The 26718-nt window shown below is 49.9% G+C and overlaps 1 protein-coding gene and 1 long non-coding RNA gene across 6 annotated transcripts in view; one reads left to right on the plus strand and one right to left on the minus strand.

Moving 5' to 3' along the window:
• Window positions 1-4857: 4857 nt before the first annotated feature.
• Window positions 4858-5893, minus strand: LOC142911286 (uncharacterized). 5 transcript variants are annotated; one of them, XR_012933400.1, is made up of 6 exons: window positions 5771-5893; window positions 5400-5620; window positions 5227-5353; window positions 5100-5162; window positions 5017-5039; window positions 4858-4936 (listed from the first exon to the last, which is right to left on the minus strand). It is a non-coding gene; the product is annotated as an uncharacterized LOC142911286 (long non-coding RNA). The 5 variants fall into 5 exon arrangements; XR_012933382.1 differs by lacking the exon at window positions 4858-4936 and having other exon boundaries at window positions 4954-5039; XR_012933388.1 differs by lacking the exons at window positions 4858-4936; window positions 5017-5039; window positions 5100-5162 and having other exon boundaries at window positions 5273-5353; window positions 5400-5462; window positions 5509-5620.
• The window catches only part of LOC116937616 (phosphatidylinositol 5-phosphate 4-kinase type-2 beta), a 43536-nt gene continuing 22649 nt past the window's right edge, over window positions 5832-26718 (plus strand). Inside the window, exons 1-2 of the mRNA XM_032944773.2 lie at window positions 5832-5969; window positions 9711-9808. Of these exons, the coding sequence (XP_032800664.1) occupies window positions 5832-5969; window positions 9711-9808 (236 nt within the window). The remainder of the gene's footprint in view (window positions 5970-9710; window positions 9809-26718) is intronic.

A 26718-nucleotide genomic window follows, 5' to 3' on the forward strand; every position in this document is an offset into this window, starting at 1 on the left:
GTGACAGCGTATTGCAAAAAGGACACTTAATCTAGAAGTGGATGAACCATGGCTGCTGCTGATGATTTTTGTGAGTTTTGTTCCAAAAAATGCCCCCTTCCTCCCCTACCCCTTTTCAAATCCACATGGCAATGTTTACATTTGAAAAAGCCGTGCAATTTGTCAAGGCACGGTGGTAATATGACTGGTGGAACATTAGCAAATTAACATTGCCAATTCCAACATTCGCGGCTTTGGGATGACGCTGATAATTATTTATTCAAGGAAATTGAACGAGCGATGACGACAATGACGACGAGGACCACGATGAGTAATGGTATTAGTGACAATTAATGGCCAATTGCTACCGTAATTCCCACACCTGAGACCCAGAATCCAATTATCCCCCCCCCAGCTCCCACTTGCACCCTCCCCTCACCTCCTATACCTCCACACATACGCGCCTCCACCCACCACATTCCAATCCCCCCCCCCACACCTCCATCACCCACCCACCCTTCCTCCATCCCCCATTACCCCCCCCCCCACCGCTCCCCCCACCCACACTTCCCACCTCGCCCCCCCCCCTCCCTCCTCCGCAACCTCATTCAAAATTCGTTACGGATGTGGCGAAAATTGTATTCCGTGCGCGCACGTATGTGCGCGCGTGAGTGAAGCTGTGTGGAGCGGTGGCGCAGTGGTTAGCGCACTGCGCTAGGAACCCGGCGACCAGAGTTCGATCCCCGCGCTCCCGGCCAACGCCAGTGACGATTATTTGAACCGATCCTAGGCCTCCCCTAGGTCGACTCGGCGTCAAATGAGCACCTGGTGAGATGTGTAAACATCGAGACAAAGGCGGGCGGGCGGGCGTGGTGCTGGCCATCCACCCCGTCGTGTGTCGTGCTGATCTTCATTGGTGCTCGCTAACAGCACTTGTCTCAACAGTCTGTCGAGCCTATACGGGGGGGGGGGGGGGGGGGGGGGGGGTCTTTGGCAATGGCGCATAATAACGTGATGGTTAATCTATTTGTCGATTTTCTAAAGACAATTACGATTGCCCTCATGGAATCGTGCGCGTTTTGATCGATCCGTTTTTATTTACGTTTAAAGTGTTTCCTGTCATTATTATACTATTGCACCCTGAATGGATTATTGGAGCACGGTTGAGCCTGAATAGTACTTGGATAAACCAGGTGTTATAGGCTGCGGGCCGAAGGTGTCGACAGTGGGCATTACAACAAAAACCCGGCGTTGTACTGTGAGCCTATGTTCCTCGCCTTCCCCCAACCTGCACCGATCACTCGCACCGGATGGCGGGCACACAAACACCACAGCCGTCCCTCGGGCTACGCCGGATTGGGGCGACCGCTCCGGGCCACCCCGCGTTTCGCCGTCAGTGTCAGATGTCATTCTTCAGGTTTGTATCTTAGGGACCTTTTTGCTAATATCCAATATGATATATTATTTATCAGAGCATGTGTTTGCCTGCCTATTTTGCCTCAAGCATGTGTGGTTAATGCCGACTTGATGCCTTGACAAGGGTGTCTATTTAGCGTTTGAGAATCTTAACATCTCTTGTTTTATTGACAGAAAGGTTAAAACCTATTCTCATTTTTCATCACTGCAGATTTAGTTTGAAGGCGTTGGGGGGGGGGGTCATGCGTTATGGGGGTGCCCGGGGGCCCCGCAGCCACCGCCTATGGACGGCCCCTGGCCACAACCCAGCGCTTTACTTATTCATTCCCTTGTTGACCCTGCAGTGCTTCGCTGAGTCTCGTGACCTTATTTTCTAGAAGGCCCTGGCCACGTGTTCACACCAGTGCAGGGGCTCGCCAACCAAACGTAACAATGAGAGCCTTTCTCGTTTGTTTCTTTGTTCGATTCCAGTAACAAACTCGAGACGGTATTCCAAGAGCCGCGACGCACTGTGTGGTGAATACGTCAGACGCGGATGGTTCCTTACTAAATAACGACTCGCGAGGCAGCATCCCTTCAAGAGCCACCGCATGCCGCCCCGAAGCCGCAAGTTGCCGAGCCATGCAGTAGCGGGACGATGATTGTGCTTTGTGGAATTCCAATGGGGAAATTTGCGGTGACATTTTTTTTTTGGGCCCGCGACTCCGGCACGGACAGTGACCCGGCTCTTGCGAATGTCGCCACGGGATATTTAACGTCGCACGCGTGACGCAGACGGCATATTTACGGCCGTTAATGGCACCACACACACCACGCCGCAGCGTTCTCCCGGGGCGGAAGCCGGAGTTCGAACCGTGACTGAGCTGCGACAAGCGTTTCCCAGGGAAGTTTCGAGAGCATTTTGTTGAACCAGATGAGAACTCGCGAAGCCAGGGTGACACTCGTTGGTGTCAAAGTGATTTGGCCGGTGGGGTCATGACGACATCGTCATCAGCTCAGGGGGTCCGGCAATCGGTGAGGTGGGGGTGTCCCAATATTCGCTTTGTCTCGCGAGGTCGCACCTAGAGGCTGTTCTATAGCACGCCTCTTCTTGCCCTACATTTTCAGTTTCAGTTTCTTTATTTTGGTATAGCTCTGTGAGCCATTCGGCTCTTGAATCGGGTGCAACCACAACAAAAAAAAACAAAAACACGAACAAGAAAACATCTTAAAGTGACTATGTGTTGACTGTGCAAACAGAAAATCCATGAAAAAAACAGCAAAATATTCCTGAAAAAAGCACCGTGTACACCAACGCTGTGTGAAAAAAATCCCAGTGGGATGCAAGTCAAACAACAACAACCACAAGAAAACTTAGATTAAGGCCATCAGTCTAACTCCGTACTACAGCAAAACAAACATGTCCAAACCAAAAAACTTTTCGAAATCACCAAAAAAGTAAAGCCATAATTGCAACGTAACAGTGTTCGTTGTTCTTTACCACTGTTGTTGTTTAAAATAAATCTATATATCTCATCATGGTGGTCGTCAAGGGAGGCCCCAAGTCGTTGCCTTGGCCGCCAGGCGATGTGGGTGGGTGGGCAAGGCACCCCCTGGATCTGGGTCACCAAAGTGACAGAGAAGTGTTTTTGTGTTTTTTGTTTGTTGTGGTTGCACCCGATTCAAGAGCCGAATGGCTCACAGGGCTATACCAAAATAAATCAACTGAAACTGAAAACTAATCAAGTTCCGTCACCTTACAGAAATTAAGCGAATAGAATGGAGAGAGAGAGAGAAAAAATAGCCGTGTCACGTCACCAGGAACTCAACGCATTCGTCAACAACACTGCCAGAGCATTATTCAATAGGTGCATGTTTAGAGCAATGGCTCTTCATCACAGCACATAAATACCCATTGAACGTGCAACGTTGGGCCAACGTTGGGCCCCAACGTTCCATGTCTATGAGGTGGAGAGGCCAGAGGGATGGAGCGGATGAAGTTGGACGGGCCATGTGTCGGATAAGCCCTGACCTTGGATCAAGGTCAGGGCTTATCGACGTTACAAGCAAGTGCAGGATCTGGCAGAGGGAAGGAAGCGATGGCGAGGTGCGGTCTGCGATAACCATCACTGCCACTGGCACATTCCACGTGCGACGCAATGTAAAGGGCGAGAGGGGCGGGGTGGGGGGGGGTTGGGCGAGAGGAGGGGGAAGCGGGGGGGAATGGTGGGGGGTTGGGCGAGGCGAGGGGGGGGGGTTGGGCGAGGCGAGGGGGGGGGCGTGGGGGGGTTGGGCGAGGCGAGGGGGGCGAGGCGAGGGGGTGGATTAAAACCGAGAATCGAAACGAACAGCCGCCGGAATCGTTTCAAGTAGAAGTCGATAGAATCGATGGAATCGATAGACGAGGCGTGAAGACGCCGCTCGATGTGCTGTGTGCGATGCGCGCTGCTGTCGCTGCTGCTGCTGCTGCGGGTTTCAGTGGTGGTGGTGGTGTCGTATAGAGAGGGAGTGTAGCTACTGCTGCTGCTGTGCGTGGCGACAGCGATGGTGCCGGGAGGACGCGCGTGCTTGCAGGCGGAGACGCCGTGAGCTGTCCGGTGGTGATGATGATGATGCTGGTGGTGGTGGAGGAGTGATTCTGGTGGTGAGTTTATTCCATCGTGGTGGGGTCGTGTGTTGTTGGGTGGCGGGTTTTGTGGAATCGGGCTGTGTGTGTGTGTCGGTGTGGGGAGCGGTGGTGCAGCGGTTAGCGCTGCGCTGCGCTACGAACCCGGCGACCTGGGTTCGATTGCCGCTCACGGCGTCAGCAACGCCGGTGACGATTATCTGAACCGGTCCTGGGCCTCCCCTAGGTCGACTCAGCCTCAAAATGAGTACCTGGTGCGGTGTGTGAGCATCGCCACTGGGGAGACAAAGGCGGCCGGGCGTGGTGCTGGCCACCCACCCCCTCGTGTGCCACAGTGCCGGCCTTCATAGGTGCTCGCTAACAGCACTTGCCCCTACAGTCTGCTACAGGCTGCACGGGGGATCTTTGCGTGTGTGTGTATACGGTGCGATATACGTGATGCTACACACCAGTTCTGTTATATACAATGTACGCACATTAAACACGAAATACATATAATACATATACTGTACATACACAATGGTACATGCTAAGCGTACGATACGTGTACAATATAGTAAAATATAGACACCGCATCCTTTACACAGTATACATACCGACTTAACCTAACATACGAATACTAAGCATACATTGTAAATATACAGTATCATTACGATGCACACACGGTATACAATACACTGCATGTGTGTCTCTCTCGTGTTAAAGCTGGGTGCAGGAGACACCGGTCTTGGAGACACCGGTCACCGAGACATCGGTCACTTGGAGACACCGGTCACTGAGACACCGGTCACTGAGAGGCACCGGTGACTGGGAGGAGACACTGGTCACTGAGACACCGGTCACTGAGACACCGGTCACTGAGACACCGGCCGCCCGCTGTGAGGAGGACACACCTGCCTGGAGGACGACACACCTGCCTGGAGGAGGAGGACACACCTGCCTGAAGGAGGACACACCTGCCTGGAGGACGACACACCTGCCTGAAGGAGGACACACCTGCCTGAAGGAGGACACACCTGCCTGGAGGAGGAGGACACACCTGCCTGAAGGAGGACACACCTGCCTGGAGGAGGACACACCTGCCTGAAGGAGGACACACCTGCCTGGAGGAGGAGGACACACCTGCCTGGAGGAGGACACACCTGCCTGAAGGAGGACACACCTGCCTGAAGGAGGACACACCTGCCTGGAGAGGAGGACACACCTGCCTGGAGAGGAGGACACACCTGCCTGGAGAGGAGGACACACCTGCCTGGAGAGGAGGACACACCTGCCTGAAGGAGGACACACCTGCCTGGAGGAGGACACACCTGCCTGGAGGAGGAGGACACACCTGCCTGGAGGAGGACACACCTGTCTGGAGGAGGAGGACACACCTGCCTGGAGGAGGAGGACACACCTGCCTGGAGGAGGAGGACACACCTGCCTGAAGGAGGACACACCTGCCTGAAGGAGGACACACCTGTCTGGAGGAGGAGGACACACCTGCCTGGAGGAGGAGGACACACCTGCCTGGAGGAGGACACACCTGCCTGGAGGAGGAGGACACACCTGCCTGAAGGAGGAGGGGGACACACCTGCCTGAAGGAGGACACACCTGCCTGGAGGAGGAGGACACACCTGCCTGAAGGAGGAGGGGGACACACCTGCCTGAAGGAGGACACACCTGCCTGGAGGAGGAGGGGGACACACCTGCCTGGAGGAGGAGGGGGACACACCTGCCTGAAGGAGGAGGGGGACACACCTGCCTGAAGGAGGAGGAGGACACACCTGCCTGCCCTACTAAGCAGTTCCAGGCGCCTGCTGTTGCTGCTGTAGCCGGGACAGAGCGATGGCAGCGAACGCGGGAGGAGGTGGACGGAGGAACAAGACGACGTCGAGGAAGAAGCACTTCGTGTCCCAGAAGATGAAGCTCTTCCGAGCGAGTGACCCCCTCTTCAGCGTCCTCATGTGGGGTGTCAACCACTCGGTAGGTGTACCTGGCTCCACTGCTAACCTGCGGTGGACAACCTCATTTACATTATAGAGGAGTTTTTGGGTTAGATCGCGTAAATATATAAATGTTGTGTCGTTAAACCCGCCACCACCCGACACGGCCAATTAGTAAGGTTTGCCACTTAAACAGAACGTGCCAATTAGTCACTCGTACAGCACACCGGTGTGTTGGAGAGTAAATCCACAACATTTACAATCTTGAGTCCGACGTAAGAACGAATTGGCACGTTCTGTTTACGTGACAAACCTTACTAATTGGCTGTGTCGGGTGGTGGCGGGTTTAACGACACAACATTTATATTTACGTGATCTAACCCAAAAAAAAACCTCTTATGGATAATATTTGTCACGATTTCCTACTACTACTACGTGTTAAACTAACCTAATTTCCCCTAATCCAAGGGCCAAATAGGACTTCAAAAAGCCCGTACATGTACATTCGGCGGGCCCATACATTAACAAAAAACAAAGATATCCCCTGCTATAGCATTAACAGACTGTTGGGGCAAGTGTTGTTAGAGAGCACCTATGAAGGCCGGAACGGCATATGAGGGAGGTGGGTGGCCAGCACCACGCCCGGCCGCCTTTGTCTCCACAGTGGCGATGTTTACACACCGCAACCAGGCACTCACTCGAGGCCGAGTCGACCTAGGGGAGGCCCAGGACCGGTTCAGATAATCATCACTGGTGGCCGGGTTCATAGTGCAGCTGGCTAACCGCGCTACACTACCGCTCCCCCAACACACACACGGACACATTCACTCACCACTTCCCCGGTTTAAAATACAGAACTTCCCTCTAGTAGCCGTTGGTGCGGCTAATATGGCCGTGGACATGGCTCGCCGGTCGTTTATGTAGTGGCCACGGTGAGTCGTGTAGCCAGGGCCCGACATCCCGGTGGGGGCCAACATTGACACGTGGTTAACACCGTTAGACGGAATGTAGGCCCAACGTTCCGCGTTTGCTGGGTGGTTATAGGCTCCCTTTCAGTTCCTCAAGCCGAGGTTGAACGGTGGAGGTGTGGCACCACGGTGGCTAGGAGATGTTAAATACCTCGCCTGGTATACAAGGAGGTCGTGGGTTCGAGCCCGACTCTGACGCCTGCTGTATATTTGGAGTTTGCGGTGTCTTTCTGCTTGTGCCCACGTGTATTTTTCTCCGGGTCCTCCGGGTTTCACCTCAATATTCATAAACGTGCGTTCAGAATATTTGGCTGCTGTACATTTCCACGCGACAAGCCACTTCGTTGAGCTTTCATTTGTGATAGCCAGGTCGCCTCTGAAAAAGAGTTATCCAGCCCATTGGGGCCTTTTCTGGAAAAATAAAAATTGTTTTTAAAAAATGTTAAATACAATTTCCGCGATTATGTTGCTGGGAATGCGTTTCTTACCGCCATCTCTTCCAAAACGACATTGGCCAGCATCGAGGAGTAGACCAAATACCCCTGTAGAGGAAGGCTCTCTAGGGCCCCCGCCAGTGGGAGGCCACTTCTGCCAGCAGTGCTGTGAGCTAGCTACTTCCATGGCTGTGCCTTTTACCTCCTTACAGCCAATCTGACAATTCCACGACTGCTATGGGACATTTTTAGCAGCATCAAAGTATGAAAAGCTTATTCATGCAGCCTGTCTTCGCCAAGCAGAAGTGTTTCAATCGATGTCATAATTAACCTCATTAGATTTTTTTTAACTATTTGTATCTACGGTTAGACACTAACAACTACTGCCAAAAATGTGTGTATTTTTCCGCATAAAAACCCTCATTGTTGACGACTTTGATTCAACTTCTCATATTTAAAGACGTACTGACGGAAAAGCGCTCGATTTAAAGATTCCGTTTGTTTTATTAGAAAGAACAAAAAATAATGAACTTAACAATCTCTGAGCGGAAGCTCTCCTATCTTTTACCGTTGTCCGTTTTTAACATTGGGAGCAACACTGGCGGGGGGGGGGGGTGATAAAGTTACACGTGAGTTTACAACACGGAGATAACTTGTTAAAAACTCAACAATATAATTCGGTTGCCAAACAATATCGCGCGAAATATTTTTTTCGGCCAAGACAGAATTGTTGTAACGTTCTTGAGTGGACGCAAGGGAGGCCACTTAAAAAAAAAATTGAATGTAGCGGCCACTAGCGGATGTGGAGGTCACGTGACCCATTGCCGCACATACGAATGGAGCAGCATGTATATTACCCAATTGCATGCCACGTACAGTATCAAGTTATCCCACGCTTGGGGATCAATGTTAAGCGATGGGTCGTTGGACCGAGGGCGTCATCTCTCACTCGGTTATATGGCTTGGAGCAAGGATTATTGTAAGACACTACCACCTGGAGTACAGCTTACACCTATCCACATTCCTATATTATTGTACTATATTATCCCACACTACGATGAACGGGTTTCGGAGAGGCTAAATACCTGAAACACCTCGACAGCACATCCGTCGATACCATTGCCTTGCAAGAAAATGTCGCACGTGAAGCAGAGGCCACTGCCGAAAACGTCGCCTAATTATATTTCTATTATTTTTCCTTTTTTAAGGCCACAGTGTTATTGACAATGGTGACGAATGTTTTTTCGTGCTTGTGCTTTTGCCCCACCTGGCAACGCATCGGCACCACCACCACCACCAAGTATTAATTATTTTCAGGATAACATAAAGTCGTGATGTATGCGGCGTGGCCAAAGGAACTCTCGGAGCGGCGTTCCGGAATGTTACGGCTGAAATTAAGTAAAGGTTACGACCCTTCTCACAAAAAACCACCCGCGATTTCCCCGTGGATGATCGCGTATCTTGACGTGAGGATGATCGAGTCTTTTTTTATTTTTGTGCGCGCGCGGATATCACCAGGTCACACCCGGAGGGGAGGGCGTGCTTAATTACTATTGTAATTGTGTCACGCGTAAGGAATTTCAATGACAAATGTCGTTGCGATTGCAGCTGACAGTGCTGCTCTGAATGTAAAGCGGCAACCAAAAAGAAAACTCGGGGCATTAGTCAACAACACTCTGGGCTTGAAAGGAAGCGGTCCAATAGGCGACGTTTCGGGCAACAACCCTTTTTCGCGGTGCTATGAAAAAGGATGTGTTTCCTGTCGAGGCCGCACAGTGGTATTGAGACTGAGTTGTGCTTGTGTACCTGCTGCAGCCCAGCGTAGAAGGGGTAGCAGCATCGGTGGCGAGATGTTAACTACCTCGCTTGGTATACAGGAGGTCGTGGGTTCAATCCCGGACCCTGACCCCTGCTGTATATTTGGTGCTTGAGATCACAATGCAGAGACTCCTCGACTTATGAACGAGTTAGGTTCCAGAGGTCTGTTCGTAAGTCGATTTGTTTAACGTCACTCCTGTCGGTTCCAAACATGTTGTACGGCATGGACGCTAAACACGGGGGATGGCTTTAAAAGTTGTATCATCTCCGGTAGATGTAGATACCACTGGTTCCTCGCGTCCTGCAGATGTACATGCCACCACCAACATATATCGCGCGGCGGTTGAACTTACGATTCTCAGTCCGAACAGGCAACTGGACATACGGACAGGTTTGTTCGTTTCTCTGAAAGTTCGTGAGTCGAATGTTCGTAAGTAGAGGAGTCCCCGTAACGTATTCAAATTGAGCACCGCGCTCCCTGCGGTGGAGCTCCCGGCGTGATGTCCCAGCGAAGTTTACCGGCACGCCGCCACCCCGCCCCCGTTGTGTTGTCTGTGGCAGATCAACGAGCTGGCACACGTGCCCGCGCGCGTCATGCTGCTGCCCGACGACTTCAAGGCGCACACCAAGACCAAGGTGGACAACCACCTCTTCAACAAGTGAGTCCACCCTTGGTTGGGGGGGGGTGGGGGAGGGCGGGCTTGGTATACGTGGGGGTGGTGGGGGGGGGGTTTTGTCCTATCTCAACACTTGAGAGGGGTCTGAATGTGACATCGTAGTATTCTTTGGGTCTTTCGGTAAAGTCACGTAGATAGAAAAAATAATGACAAAATAATAAAAAAATCACGACGTTTCGATCGCAACACAAGCAATCGTCATCAGGAGAAAAAGGAGTGGAAAAGCTGCTGAGGAGGCAGGCTGTTTTAAAGGTTTGAAATGGGTGTAGCCCAAGGGTCATAAACGAAGTGGGGCAGGGCTAGTGATGTTAAAGTGAGACATTTGCATGTCAATGTTCGATCGGAGAGAGAAATCGTAGCTGTTGCTCTGCATCTACATCAGCAGCCGTACGAAAGAAGAAGGCTGAGCGGGGTTGTCCCCCCCCCCCCCCACACGAACGGGATGATAGGCGGCGGCGAGGTACGGGCAAGGACAGACAGAGGAGGTACAGAGAGAGTGGCACGGAGCTAGACAGAGACGGACACACACGGAGACGGACACACACACGCAGAATGTTCTATTCCTGTCCCACTCATTCTCCGCTCCAGAAACCCGAGGCTTTCTGTTTGAAGCATCCAGTCAATGTCTGCTCCGTGGGGGTGGGGGTCGCTCGCCTATTCTCCTCTGCTGCCGGAAGAATCGATTATTTGTCCGTCTAAATGTTTTACTGTCCTCGCTTTGTCTCGTTTTTCACTTCCCTTGTTTTGTTTGTGCGATTTTTTTTTTCACTTGCTCCGTTGGTCTAAACGCAACGGCAGGAAGTCGACCGCGCGTGATTTGCACGGGTAGCGAGCGGTCGATGCTTACGCGCATGATCCGATGGATAGCGAGATGGACCGGTGGCCGCATTTGAACCGCGAGCGATGGTCCACGGCATGGGGGATGCCTTCATCTAGCAGCAGATCAACAATGGCTGATGATGATCGCAGCCTTACGAATCTATTTAAATCGATGCATTGTTCCATGCTTGAATCATCACCCCGGTCAGATAACAGTGTAGTGTTGGTTTAAATCTATAAGTGTATTAGCTAATACTCTCATATGATATGAACTCCTTGATATGGCACCTTTATTTAATACCTACAGACCTGCCCGGTTATTGTATTACATTTCCATCTCTTGTGCTTTTAGGCATCTTTGCCAACACAGGGTGTGGTGGCTGTGATGACATAATCAGGATGATGATACCGTATTCTCCAGTTTATAAGAAACACCTTCTAGCCCCCACCCTTCCCCCCCGTATTTTAAAGCCAAAGTTTTTGTGGTACGTCTTACTTTCCGTGGAGTCTCATACCGGAGAATATGGTAATCGGGAGGATGATGATGGTGATGATGATTATGGGAGGAAAATTAATTACAGCAGCGGTGGGTCGATGCTGACGCTTGGTCTGCCGTGACAGCTGGGCGTTTGTGGCCATGTGGCAGTACAGCAAGCAGGTTTGTGTGAGTGAACCACGGGTCGGTGTGGAGCGAGCTCGTTTGGGTGTGACCACCCTCTCGCGTCCGTGTCCGTTTGTACCATCGGACACTCCACCCCCACAACTCCCAATCGGTGATGGGGCAGTTGTGGAGAGAGTGGAGAGTTTCCGGTTTGACAGCAGAGGTCTCACTCCAAATCAGTCGAGCGGCATTATCTTTTCATCGGTTGCGTAACGCTGTGTGGAAGCTACCTGGTCTGTCGCTCCGCACGAAGCTTCAGGTCTTCTGGGCCACGGCCATTCCCTCCCTTCTCTACGCTTGCAAAACGTGGACCCCCCCTAAAGGAACATCTTCGCCGGTTACAAACAGTTAGGCTGGCCTGCCTACGATCCATCCTGGATTTAACCAGACTGGATTGTGTGAGGAGCTCACAAATCCTTGAAAGATCTGGACAAAGTCCCTTCAGTGAGCTCCTCCGGCAGGCAAGGCTGCGTTGGTTGCGCCATGTCGCCCGCATGCCCAGCCACCGCATGCCTAACCAGCTTTTGTTTGGCCGGATCGAGGGGACGAAACGGGCGCGGCATGGGCTACAGAAGAGATGGAGTGATGTGGTACAGGAGGATATGGAGCTGAGCGGACTTTGTCGATGACTGGTACCAGCGGTGTCAAGATCGGCCTCTGTAGAGGAAGCTCGTGAAGGACGCCGCTTCTGGGCAGTTGGAGGCAGTTGCCCTCCAACAAAAACGGAGGGCGGAGGAGCGACGCTCACAACAACGGGCGGAGCGCCGGGTGGCTAAAACACAGCAAGTTGTCACAGTAGGGGGCACAGGTGGTGCATCAGCCAGTCATCTCAGTCATCTCAGTCAGTCGACCCGTGGCACCTGAGTCTGTCCCGTGACCTCGTGCTAGCGGGCGTTTGACACTTCACGTGGCCTCAACGTGCACATAGCCTGGCACAAGCGTCGTGGTGACGTCACCGCCTCTTAGTGGCGAATGGCGGTTGTTGTATATGTTTGGCTTTGTGTCTGTGTGTGTTGTTATATGTTTGGCTGTGTCTGTGTGTGTGTGTGCACAATGATAACGAACAGTTTTCGCTTCTCAGCACATTAGCATCACCGCTCTCAGAATTATTTACAGATGCCCCCCCCCCACCCAAAATCCTCTCCTATCGGTGACCGTGGCATCCATGTGGCACAATGAGCCAGCTCACTACCGCTCTGAAGCCAACAACCTGAGTTCGATTCCCAGCCACGGCTGAACCGGTCCTGGGGCCCCCCAAGTGTGGTGAAGTATGGTCAAACCCACCCCCCTTACGACCACCGAAACGGTACAGGGAGACCTTCGTCCGGCCGTGCCGCGCTCTTTATTGTAATAATCACTGTCGACGCACTCAGACTCGGTGTTATTTTCAACACCCATTAGTTCAGTAAACGGGCAATTATGTTTTATTGCGCGCGTTCTAAACAAAAGACCGTTCCGAATGGAACGTGTCGGCTTGAAATTGCATCTTATTGCCGCTTGTCAGCTCTTTGTGTTCCACCCCCCGAACACTTGTGAAGTTATTTATTTATGTTAAACCCACCATTAACCACGGGGGCGGTTCTAGACGAGAAACTTTTTAACGACGGGCAGCAGCTCTGTTCCAAAGACACCGCCACGCCGTGTCGTCGCTCGGCTGGAGTTTTCTCGTTCTGCCGCCGTGCGATTCCTGGCAGCGTGTCATTAGCGGCTGGGGGGGGAGTATTTGGGCAGCACGATCCAAGACGGGGTGGCTGCCTCCACCTCCCACGCAGCATCGCCTTCGGAGGGATTCCGCTCGAATGTCTCCAGTCGAACACGGGAGTAGCAGCGGTAGTCGGCTCTTCGCGACCAATATTATTCAGAATAAATGGTTTTTTTGTTGGGTTAAATCGCGTGATTTAACGAACGTGTCGTGAACCCGCCGCCACCCGAGCACAGCCGATGTCGGCAAGGGTTTGTCGCGAACACAAAACGCGCCGAACAGTTACTCGCTTCGGCGTGTTGAAGTGTAAAACCCGCAAACGTCTACAGTTGGAGTGCCGTGACGTTCCGCCGGCGATGGCTACAACAGCGGCAACGACGGCAACAAGCGTTCTTCATTGGGCGAGTAGCCATGAATTGTGAATAAGTCTTCCCGTGGGTCGCATCCCCCCCCCGCCCCCCCACCGCGTGGGTCTGGTTGAGAGCAGAGCTTGCCAGACCGCGCATTGCGAACATCCAGCCGCCCTGCTGCAACCACGCTGCGGAAGGGTTGCATAAAGGGCCCCATTACTCAACTTCGTCGATTTGGTTGGCTTCGTTATTTATTTTACACTGTATGTGGGTGTGTTTGTATTAATTCCTCGGTGCGTTGCTGCACAGCTGTCGGTGTGTGTGTCTGTGTAGGTCGACTCGCGCTCAGATGAGTACCCGGCGCGGTGTGTAAGCACCGCCACGAGTGAGACAAAGGCGGCCGGGCGTGGTGCTGGCCACCCACTCCCTCGTGTGCTGTGTCAGCCTTCATAGGTGCTGCTCACGAACAGCATTTGTGCGTACTCGCCTGCGTGCGTGTGTGTGTGCACGAGTGTGCGTAAGTTAGTGCGGCTCGCTCGCGTGCGCGTGTCTGTGCGCGTGTCTGTGCGCGTGAGCCGTTGATGAACCAGGCAGGCAGGAATTCCTCCGCTTACGAGTCAGAGCACGGGTGCGGGAAAGTTGCTTCTGAATGCGGCCATCACAGCTGCCTGGGGGTGGCGGGGTGAGGGATGGGAGCAGTGGCTGTGGGGGGTGGTGGGGAGGCCAGATCAGCACCCCCTAAACGCGACCCGGTCACAACAACTGGCAAACCTCTTGCACAACACGACACACTTTCCCCGTATAGCCTGAGCAGGCTGTTGGGGCAGGTGCTGTTAGCGAGCACCTCATGAAGGCCGGCACGGCACACGGGAGGGTGGGTGGCCAGCACCACCTCCGGCCGCCTTTGTCTCCCTTGCAGCGATGCTTACACATCGCTCGCAGCACACACAACTGCACAATTGCACTACCCAGCCTATGACTGAATCACCACCGCACATGCGCCCCATCTCACCGGATCTCTAAGCAGGGTGTGCGTCTGGATAATGCTCGGATGGGTGATGACCGGGGGGGCTTACCAGGTGTTGTAGGTTTCGTGAGGCTTTCGCGGGTAAATAATTGCCATTGTTATTATGATCACGACTGGGCTGAATGGGGCCTATAGCCAGTGCTCAAACGTCAGCCTTCATTGGCCCAGGAAAGCCTCGCCGAGTCTCAAGACTCTTTTGCAGTGGCGAGATGTTAACTACCTCTCCCGGTATACAGGAGGTTGTGGGTTCGATCTCAACCCTGACACCTGTATATTTGAAGTTTGCGTGTTTTCCCCGTGGTCATGTGGATTTTTGCCTCGGTCCTCCGGGTTTTTCCCTCCACGTTTATAATGAACACCCGTTTATAGTATTTGGCTGCTATAAATTTCCACGTGACGATAAGCCCCTTCGTTGGGCTATCATTTGTGATAGCCAGGTCACTTCTGATAAAGAGCTGTATAGTTCAGTGGGCCTTACCATTCGGGAGGGTCCTGCTGCATCGGGGATGTTTTGCTTGTTGTGGAAGGAAACGGCAGAACCTGGATAAAACCCAGCGCTCGGAGAGGGGGCCTGCACTGAAGTACAAGAAGAGTTCCATCGAATAACCCATCATTGTCATTGCCATCGGCACAGCCTGCTGATGAGACCCAGAAGGCCGAGACCGTACCAGGGCACGCTTTGGTTGCGCTTAACAAATGCTGGCGGAAAACGTTGCTGCAGAACTCCTATTCGGGCAAAGGACTCTGTTATTTTATCTGGACGATGAGATGAATGCTTCCCTGTCGGGCTGGTTATGTGTCGGCTTATTTAATTGCTTTCCTTAATTCATATCGAATTACTCATGGCCCGCCCAGACGGCCAACGATGATTTTGTAAACGACAAACGGCAGCATGCACGCAGTGCCTCGGGGTCACAGCCAATAACTTAAAAAAAAACCAGGGGTGCGGAGAGCGAGCCTCTCGCACACAGCTGACCCACAGTAGAACGCAATAGATGCAGGGGTCGCTAAAATAGCCAGGCGACCCCTGCGAGGGCACGCAGACCCACAAACAACAACAACAACAACGTCCAGTGGTTCCCCCCCGAGCACCCCGCGGAGCCGGCGTCATGCGCGTTGTGTGGCCACTCGCACTCCGTCCGCGTGCTGGCAGCTTCTTGGGGAATTGTCGGACGTGACCGCGGTCGAACCGCGTCGAGGAACGCTCGCTCCGACACACGGCCGGACCCCTGAACGACACGCGTACGACACCCAGTCAACGACGACGACCGTCACTTCATGGCATCGACGTCACCACGGCGCTTGTGCGAGGCTTGCTGCACTTGGAGGCCAACGCACTAAGTGTAGGGAAGGTGTTCTGCTGGCAGGTCACGGGACAGGCCCAGGTGCCATGGGTTAGCCGACTGAGATGACTGAGAGATGCACCAACTGTGCTCCCCACTGGCAGTCAACAGCACACGCACAAACAGACGCACCCTACACACATACAGCACACGTACACGGACGCACCCTATACACATACAGCACACGCACACAGACGCACCCTACACACATACAGCACATGCACACAGACGCACCCTACACACATACAGCACACGCACACAGACGCACCCTACAAACAACACAACCCCCAAATAGATCATATACACAGGCGCGTCCTACACGCACAAACACGCATGCTACACACGGATAACCCACACAATAAATCACACACACATCCTACACACACGCACAGACCTCCTGATAGATCACACGTTATTATCCTCACCATTCATCACCATCGTCGTCATCATCATCGTCCATCCGTGTTTCGCCTCTCACGGACTCCACCTTCGCTCGGAGGCAGCAGGAGGCCGGGCGGCCGTGTGAATCGGAGTGCATCGTATATCTAAGATATTTACTGAAATGAAACTAAACTGTTTTTATTATTTTAGCAGGTAAGGCCCACTGGGCTGCTACGTAGCTCTTTTTCAGACGCGACCACAAATGACAGCTCAACGAAGTGGCTCATTGTCATCACCACGTGGAAATGTCTAGCAGCAGCCGAATACTCTGAACGCGTGACGTTGATTCTAAATGTGGAGGGAAAAACTGGAGGATCCGGAGAAAAATCCACGCGACCACGGGGGGAGAGGGAGAGACGCTGCAAACTCCAAATATACAGCAGCAGCAGGCGTCAAGGGTCGGGATCGAACCCACGACCTCCTGCACGCCAGGCGAGGTCGTTGTTTTGTTGTTGCGCTCTTGATGAAGGACGTGCGCCAACTGCACGGTTGCTCGTCGACGTTATTGCCTCTCTCCCCCCCCCCCCCCCCCCCCCGATGATCCTGCAGCCAGCAGTGGATAGAGAACGCTCCCTGTCGGTTGCCGATGACGTGGCTTAATCGATTACAAAATCGCGGTGGGGGTTTTGTTTTTTGTTTTTATCAGATTGAGTTGAGCAACTTTACCGTTGGAACAAATTTCGGACTGTGTCATCTGTAACAGCCACCATTGGTGGCGTGTGCTGCGAGTTATGATGCGTTCTTGTTACTGTTGTGTTTGCGTGTGTCTTTTTTACAGTCGTGTTGTTACGTTCATAATTGTGATCGGTTGGCATCTGCTACGTCCGGTAACAAAGGTAAAGGTGGAGCCCTAAAATTGCTTGCTCACGACACTGCTGGCAGAAGAGCTTCTTCTACTAGAAGGGAGTTCTTCAGGTAAAAAGGGCGCCTCAGTGACGAGATGTTAACTCCTTTGCCTGGTCTGCAGGAGGTCGTTGGGTCGATTCCGACCCCGACGCCTGTGGAGTTGGAGGTTGAATGTCCTCCCTGTGGTCGCGTGGATTTTTCTCCGGGTCTTCCAGTTTTCGCCTCCACATTTAGAACCATGCGTTTCGAGTATTTGGCTGCTCTAGATTTCCACGTGAAAAACCTCTTCGTCAAGCGATCGTTTGTGGCCAGGTCGCTCCTACAGAAGAGCTACTTAGCATCTCGGTGGGCCTTGCCTGGTAAAATAAAATAAAAAGTTAAGTTTAGTTTTAGTTTAACTTTACGACGAATATGACATCACCCCCACGCTTTTCCCGTCCAGAATGGTGTCACGTGGCGCAGGGTGACGTCAGTTTTTTGGGGGTTTCAGGTTTGTTTCGTTTACCCAGCAAGAGGGCTCGACAGACCACCGGGCCATGAGTCCCGGTGGCTCGGGTGTCCTGGGTCACCAAAAAAGGAACAAAAACGAAAAAAAAACTTGGACACACATGGCATGTCATGCGAATGACCTGAAACTCTCAAAAGACATCCGAAATTATCCTCAAAAATCCGAATCGTAAAACCCAAAGCTCGCCTCCTTGCTCCCTGTTATTCTAGTCGGGTGTCTACGAATGGATCGGTGTATTTATGAACATAAAAAACGAGTTCCTCCCACACGTCCCTATCTCCTGCCCGTGTCTCTCTCTCTCTCTGCCACCCGCGGCTCTCCCGTGTGTAGCTTCATCTAGCACACGTGTCTCTCCTGCCCATGTCTCTCCCGCCCATGTCTCTCTCTCACCCGCGTGCGTCTCTCTGTCCCTAGCACGTTTGTTGGCTCCACGTCGCTACTCCTCTGCCCGCGCGTGCTTTGTGTGGCCACTCGCAGTCCGCTGCGGCCCAGGCCAGGGAGTGCGCTATCGCGCGGAAACAGACGAAACGCGCTCTCGAGCCCGGCCGCTTGGCACCGACTCTCTGGCCCTTATCAGCCTCGACAAATCCCGCAACGACCTCGTTAGAAATCTCTTATCGGGTGCTTTGTGCGCGAGCCTGCCCTGCCTGCGCATACCGCGCGGGTACATGCGAGCGTGAGATTGTGAACGTGCGCGCGCATGTGCTGCTGGAGCAGTGGAGGGTGTGCGTAGTGGGCAAGGGTGATGACGGAAAGTCGTGTTGGGATGCCTGCCCTGGTGTACGGTGGTCAGCACACCGCGCTCGAGTTGCAGAGCTTGCCGGGTTCGATACGATCTCCCGGAGCGGCAGCTGAAGCAATGGGCAGGATCCTTAAATCGCCCCCCCACCCTCCCCTCGCCACTCGCCTCTGTCCGTCCAGCAGTCCAAATGGACACGGCACAGATCCCTCGATGGCCAGGTGGCGTGTGGTTGGGTAAGACGTGGGCGACTGCCACGTCTTACACGGCGTCTGGCCAGCGGTGGAAGAGTAGACCAAGTAACCCTCTAGACGGTGTCCTGCAGAGCTCGCTCCGAGTGGGGGGAACTTCCGCCAGCGGTGGCGTGGGCGAGCAGTCGCGGGGCTGCGCTTTTACCTTTCACGGAATGTTTCGGTTGCTATAAATACAACTGGTGTATTATATTGTCAATAAGAGGGGGGGAGCGTGATTGCATGAAAGGCCAGGCCTGCCAAAATGTCAGTCTTGTCTCGTCATCTCTGCCAGAGAATAGAAAAAAGAAAATCCTTCACCGAACTTAAATTTACAGTCTTCTTTGTGAATGAATGAATAAGGATGGAGGGGGGGGTGAGCAGTGTGGGGTGGAAATTTCTGCTAAATCTCTACGTACGTACGTATGTTGAACTTATTTGCACCGTACATAGCCAACTGTGCTCATTCGAGGTGCAGGAGGGGGGGGGTGCGGTAAATATCAAGAGTGTACGTGGCGCGTTCAGTCAGCCCGAGTCTGCGCGGCACGTTCAGTTGGCGCACTGCCGTGGGCCCAGCGTGAATCTACCTGGACAGCGGTCTCTCGTCAATGCGATGGGGCATGTGTGTCCCGGAGAGACTCGATAACCCACGGCGTGCGGTCGGTACCGTTGGAAAGCCAAAGCGAAGTCACTGCTGCTGCTGCTGAAACCCCGTTGCTGTCGTGCGCATGTATAATAGAACCCCAGCACATGCCACGTGCCTAATCAGATGCCTGATATTTATCGTTTATTTAATGTACGTATGTATGTTCAACTCCTTTCACACCGTACGTAGCCAACCGTGCTAATTGGAGGTGTGGGGAAAAGGACAACAAACACCAGTTCTAAAGAAATGAGCTTTCAATCTAGACTTGTCGCAGAAGCACATCCATGCTAACTTCCTTGGAGCACTTCACAATCCAGGTTTGATAATTTCTATTTTGTATGTCACCCGCAGATTGCCACGCATCGAACTTACCGATTCTCCACTTTCGTCCGCTTAGCGTGACGCTAATCGCAAGGGAAAGCCTGCCCTCTTGATCCGTGAGATTTTCGGGCTTGTCAACTTTATTACCGGGGCACCTCTCATTTATAGACATGACGTAAAATAACAGTTGATAACATCTTGCCACCGCAGGGGCCGCTGCGGTGACCTTGTATACAGGAGGTCGTGGGTTCGATTCCGACCCTGATGATGCCTGCTGTATATTTGGAGTGTTTGCAAGTTCACCTCCTGGTTGCGTGGATTTTTCTCCAGGTCCTCCGGTTGTTCCCTCCACATTTAGAATTAATATCACGCGTTTAGAGTATTTGCCTGCTTTATATTTCCATGTGATAAGCCACTTCGTTGAGCTATGATTTGTGGCCAGGTCGTTTCTGAAAAGGAGCTATATAGCTCAGTGGGCCTTACTTGGTAAAATAAAAAAGTTTAGTTTAAAACGTTTAGTTTTAAGCACGTTCAAGAAGTGGTTGTTCGTACCCTTGGCCACTCAGCAATGTTTGCATCAGACAAGCAGTTTTATTATTAGGATATTTTTTGCCAGTGTCAAGGGCGTGTGGTTAATGCAGGCTTGATTCCTTGCAAAAGGTATTTCTTTGGTGTTTGAACATCTTGACAACACACGTGCTATTTCCAGAAAGGGTAAAACCTATTCTTTTCATATTTTGATACTGGCAAAAAAGGTCCCATGATATAGCAGCTCCGCCCAAGCTATAAGTGTTCTGATACTTGCATTGTGTTTGTACATTGTCTCGGGGTCCTCCGGTTTTTCCTCCCCACATTTAGAAGCGACGTGCTTTTCAGAGTATTTGGCTGCTATAAATTTCCACGCGATTAAGCCACTAAGCCGAGCTACCATTGCGATAGCCCAGGTCGCTTCTAAAAAGAACTACATAGATTTTGATTTAAAGCTTTCGTGACTGCAGTAATTCATATTCTTAGTTTTTTCGGTAAAGTCACGTTGAAGAGAAACAACAAAATAACAAAATATATATAAAACAATAAAAAATTCTCACGACGTTTCGACCATAACTCAAACGGTCATCATCAGGTGTGTCGGTTTGCATAAATTTATTTTGAAAACGGCATATTTATTTATATATATAAAAATAACGTTTGCGTCACGCGCAACGATTGGCTGTTTGCCAGGACTAGTCCATCTATTTTTTGAAAAGAGGAGGGGGGAGACGAAATTTGTTTTTATGTATGCTGTCTGAAAGGCACTGTAAGCGTGAACAATCAATCAAGAACTGAAATGATTTATCAAATCTTTCCAATGATTGCTAAGATAGAATCCATCTTCTCGGTTGAAATTGTCTCTGTGTTTGTATATGTGGATAGCCTCATGAACGAATCTCTCATGGAAGCCAGATGGCTTACAAAGAACCTTCGTCTTGGAAAAGTCAATGGCATGTGAGCCTACTGAATTAGAACAATGATCTGCTACGGCCGAGGTGTTGGTCCTACCGTGTTTAAGGTCTGCTTTATGTTCACGAATGCGGTCCGAGATATGGCGTTTGGTTTCTCCAATGTAACTACTACCACAGAGGCAACTTAGTTTGTAGACACCAGGGTATTGTATGTCCGGAATCACATCTTTTACAGACGGAACCAGATCACGGATTTTATGTAATGTGTTGAAACGGACCTGGATCTTGTGTTTATTCAAGATTTTGGAGATCTTTTTTGTGATCCCAGCAATGTAGGGTAAAGTGATGGTTTTGAAAGGATCCTCAAGAGGGTTCTTCTTCATGGTTTGAGTGATAGCTTTGCGGATTGTATAGTCGGAGTAACCATTAGCCCTAAGAGCCTGGTGTACGTGCTTGAGTTCACTGCTTATGTGTTCCTGGTCGGATATGCATTGGGCTCTATGATACAGAGTCTTGATGAGAGAATTCTTCTGTGATGGATGGTGGTGGGAATCCGGTTTCAGATAAGCATCCGTATGGGTAGCTTTCCTGTAGACAGAGTGGCTCATTGAACCATCAGGTCTCTTTTTAATTAGGACATCCAAAAAAGGTATCTTGCCATCTATTTCGACTTCCATGGTAAATCTGATGGCTGGGTGTATGGAATTGATGTGGTCGAAGAATTGGTCTAGAGCAGGCCGGCCATGTGGCCAGATGACAAAAGTGTCATCCACGTACCTCTTCCACAAGGTTGGGCGTAGAGTGGCAGTCTGGATGGCGTCAGTCTCAAATTTCTCCATGAAAATGTTAGCTATAACTGGAGAAAGGGGGGAGCCCATTGGGGTGCCCTCAGTTTGTTTGTAGAAAGTTCCATTCCAAGTGAAGTATGTATTGGTTAAACAGTGTCTCACCAGGGGGGGTACCTCAGCGTTTAGTCCTTGATGAACCAAGTCTTCAATGATTGCAATGGTGTCAGGTACAGGAACCTTGGTGAACAAGGAAACTACATCAAAACTGACAAGCAGGTCGTCTGGGGACAGGGAAATACCCTTGATTGTTGATACCAGGTGAGTAGAATTTTGTACCGCAGAGGTGGTCTTTCCAGTGAAAGGACGCAGGATTTCAGACAAAAAACGAGCTAGTTTGTAGGTGGGGGAGCTGATAGTAGAGACTATGGGACGAAGAGGTGTATCAACTTTATGTATTTTTGGTAAGCCGTATAATCTTGGTGGCCTGGCAGCAGAAGGTTTCAACGAAAACCGTTTAGATTGATCAATTAATGCGGTTGAATCAGAAATTATTTTGTTGGTTTGTGTGACGAGGCTGTTGGTGGGATCTCTTTTTATTTTTGTATAACTACCATCGTCGAGTAATTCTTTAATTTTGTTGTTGTATTCTATTTTATCCATAATAACAGTAGCATTGCCTTTGTCAGCTGAGAGAACTACAATATCATTCCTCTTTTTTAATTTATATAATTCAAAACGCTCATCTTTGCTGAGGTTGCTAGCTGGCATCTTAGCGTTTTTGAGGGTTGCAGCGATTTCAGATCTTGCTACGTCTGCAGCGATGTGACCCAGGCCCCTGAGAGCAACGTCTACTTGGGCAATTATATCATTAACTGGTATGTGTTTAGGTGTGACTGCAAAGTTTAGACCTTTAGCTAAAACGGATTTCAGACCATCGGAAATAGAACTGTTACTGCGATTAATTACGACTTTATTAACGTCTAACTTTTTGGTGTGTGGGTCCGGTCTTTTGTTGAAAAGGAGGTTAAATTTGGAAATCAGGTTTTCCTTACATTTGGTCGACATAGTAGCAGCTGAAGAGGCAGTCATATTGTCTACATGTTCCCAATCCGATGTGGACATTATTGCCGTCAATGATAAGTGTGATTTGTAGAGTGTCTTGTCTAACTGATCTAGTTCTGTGCGTATAAGTCTGATTTTTTCTGAGATAAGAGCTAAGCTAGTTTTGAAAAGAATTCGTTTCGCATTAGAAGAAGTTACAGTAGCAGAGGTGAGTGTAAATGCGATTGGTATTACCCCAGAGTCGCGGCATCTCTTCAGGAAGGTGAGAGACTCGATCAGCTGAGCTTTCTTATCCCGGAGTTTGTTAAAGGATCTTAAAGTTATGTGAAAACCCTCCCCGTAGAGGCGATTAAATTTTGATTTAAAGCTTTCGTGACTGCAGTAATTCATATTCTTAGTTTTTTCGGTAAAGTCACGTTGACGTGACTTTACCGTTGACGTGACTTTACCGAAAAAACTAAGAATATGAATTACTGCAGTCACGAAAGCTTTAAATCAAAATTTAATCGCCTCTACGGGGAGGGTTTTCACATAACTTTAAGATCCTTTAACAAACTCCGGGATAAGAAAGCTCAGCTGATCGAGTCTCTCACCTTCCTGAAGAGATGCCGCGACTCTGGGGTAATACCAATCGCATTTACACTCACCTCTGCTACTGTAACTTCTTCTAATGCGAAACGAATTCTTTTCAAAACTAGCTTAGCTCTTATCTCAGAAAAAATCAGACTTATACGCACAGAACTAGATCAGTTAGACAAGACACTCTACAAATCACACTTATCATTGACGGCAATAATGTCCACATCGGATTGGGAACATGTAGACAATATGACTGCCTCTTCAGCTGCTACTATGTCGACCAAATGTAAGGAAAACCTGATTTCCAAATTTAACCTCCTTTTCAACAAAAGACCGGACCCACACACCAAAAAGTTAGACGTTAATAAAGTCGTAATTAATCGCAGTAACAGTTCTATTTCCGATGGTCTGAAATCCGTTTTAGCTAAAGGTCTAAACTTTGCAGTCACACCTAAACACATACCAGTTAATGATATAATTGCCCAAGTAGACGTTGCTCTCAGGGGCCTGGGTCACATCGCTGCAGACGTAGCAAGATCTGAAATCGCTGCAACCCTCAAAAACGCTAAGATGCCAGCTAGCAACCTCAGCAAAGATGAGCGTTTTGAATTATATAAATTAAAAAAGAGGAATGATATTGTAGTTCTCTCAGCTGACAAAGGCAATGCTACTGTTATTATGGATAAAATAGAATACAACAACAAAATTAAAGAATTACTCGACGATGGTAGTTATACAAAAATAAAAAGAGATCCCACCAACAGCCTCGTCACACAAACCAACAAAATAATTTCTGATTCAACCGCATTAATTGATCAATCTAAACGGTTTTCGTTGAAACCTTCTGCTGCCAGGCCACCAAGATTATACGGCTTACCAAAAATACATAAAGTTGATACACCTCTTCGTCCCATAGTCTCTACTATCAGCTCCCCCACCTACAAACTAGCTCGTTTTTTGTCTGAAATCCTGCGTCCTTTCACTGGAAAGACCACCTCTGCGGTACAAAATTCTACTCACCTGGTATCAACAATCAAGGGTATTTCCCTGTCCCCAGACGACCTGCTTGTCAGTTTTGATGTAGTTTCCTTGTTCACCAAGGTTCCTGTACCTGACACCATTGCAATCATTGAAGACTTGGTTCATCAAGGACTAAACGCTGAGGTACCCCCCCTGGTGAGACACTGTTTAACCAATACATACTTCACTTGGAATGGAACTTTCTACAAACAAACTGAGGGCACCCCAATGGGCTCCCCCCTTTCTCCAGTTATAGCTAACATTTTCATGGAGAAATTTGAGACTGACGCCATCCAGACTGCCACTCTACGCCCAACCTTGTGGAAGAGGTACGTGGATGACACTTTTGTCATCTGGCCACATGGCCGGCCTGCTCTAGACCAATTCTTCGACCACATCAATTCCATACACCCAGCCATCAGATTTACCATGGAAGTCGAAATAGATGGCAAGATACCTTTTTTGGATGTCCTAATTAAAAAGAGACCTGATGGTTCAATGAGCCACTCTGTCTACAGGAAAGCTACCCATACGGATGCTTATCTGAAACCGGATTCCCACCACCATCCATCACAGAAGAATTCTCTCATCAAGACTCTGTATCATAGAGCCCAATGCATATCCGACCAGGAACACATAAGCAGTGAACTCAAGCACGTACACCAGGCTCTTAGGGCTAATGGTTACTCCGACTATACAATCCGCAAAGCTATCACTCAAACCATGAAGAAGAACCCTCTTGAGGATCCTTTCAAAACCATCACTTTACCCTACATTGCTGGGATCACAAAAAAGATCTCCAAAATCTTGAATAAACACAAGATCCAGGTCCGTTTCAACACATTACATAAAATCCGTGATCTGGTTCCGTCTGTAAAAGATGTGATTCCGGACATACAATACCCTGGTGTCTACAAACTAAGTTGCCTCTGTGGTAGTAGTTACATTGGAGAAACCAAACGCCATATCTCGGACCGCATTCGTGAACATAAAGCAGACCTTAAACACGGTAGGACCAACACCTCGGCCGTAGCAGATCATTGTTCTAATTCAGTAGGCTCACATGCCATTGACTTTTCCAAGACGGAGGTTCTTTGTAAGCCATCTGGCTTCCATGAGAGATTCGTTCATGAGGCTATCCACATATACAAACACAGAGACAATTTCAACCGAGAAGATGGATTCTATCTTAGCAATCATTGGAAAGATTTGATAAATCATTTCAGTTCTTGATTGATTGTTCACGCTTACAGTGCCTTTCAGACAGCATACATAAAAACAAATTTCGTCTCCCCCCTCCTCTTTTCAAAAAATAGATGGACTAGTCCTGGCAAACAGCCAATCGTTGCGCGTGACGCAAACGTTATTTTTATATATATAAATAAATATGCCGTTTTCAAAATAAATTTATGCAAACCGACACACCTGATGATGACCGTTTGAGTTATGGTCGAAACGTCGTGAGAATTTTTTTATTGTTTTATATATATTTTGTTATTTTGTTGTTTCTCTTCAACGTGACTTTACCGAAAAAACTAAGAATAAGAACTACATAGCTCAGTGGGCCTTACCTGGTAAAATAAAAAAAAACATTGTGAAGTATAATTTGTGTCCTGTCGGCACTTACAGATTACCATGCTGCATTGGCAGTGGGTGCACAAAGCGCAAATGCAATTATTTGTAATTAAACATTTTTTTGGGTTACACGGTCTAACCCAAAAAAATATTCTCACGAATCATATTGGTTGTGTGAAAGCCTCTGCATGAAATTCACAAACAACAACTCAACACAGTTGTCAACAACACTGTCCTCCGCCCTATGCAAGGCCCCATTGCCTGAAACGTCGCCTGTTACACGTATACATTGTTTTTGAGGGCAAACGTCCTGTAAAGCGTCTGTAATATCAGACAGAAATGTGTTATTTGGGCATACTTTCTGGAACTTGTTTTCTGTAAATGACACGGCGTTTTGCCTCGAATGAGGTTTCCATAGCCGTGATTAGAATCACATTTTATTTCAAATGTATGTGTGTTGAATTTCCTTAACTCGCCAGCCCTGGTGAAGCCCGAATTGGTTTGAGCGAAAACCTCGCCGCCTGGTCACGTTGGATGCAGCCGTGGAAAGTCTCGCGCCATGGGTGAGAATGAGCTTCATTGCTCAGGACCGTGGCGCGTATTTAATAAAAACAAGTCTTTGTAAACGTGGCAATCGCGTCAGGTGTCGGAGGCTTAACGACAATTTTCGCGAGCCATCGAACAAAAGACAGTTCCCGCAACGCGCGCTTTCAGTTGCGCTTCTGCGGCCACTTTGAACGCGCTCTTCCTTCCGATATGAGAGCCGCTGGAGCTGCACACTTTTAAATGTAGA

Source organism: Petromyzon marinus, chromosome 4 (assembly GCF_048934315.1).
Source record: "Petromyzon marinus isolate PM22_M1 ecotype Great Lakes invasive population chromosome 4, UKy_Petmar_22M1.pri1.0, whole genome shotgun sequence".
NCBI classification, from domain to species: Eukaryota; Metazoa; Chordata; class Hyperoartia; order Petromyzontiformes; family Petromyzontidae; genus Petromyzon; species Petromyzon marinus.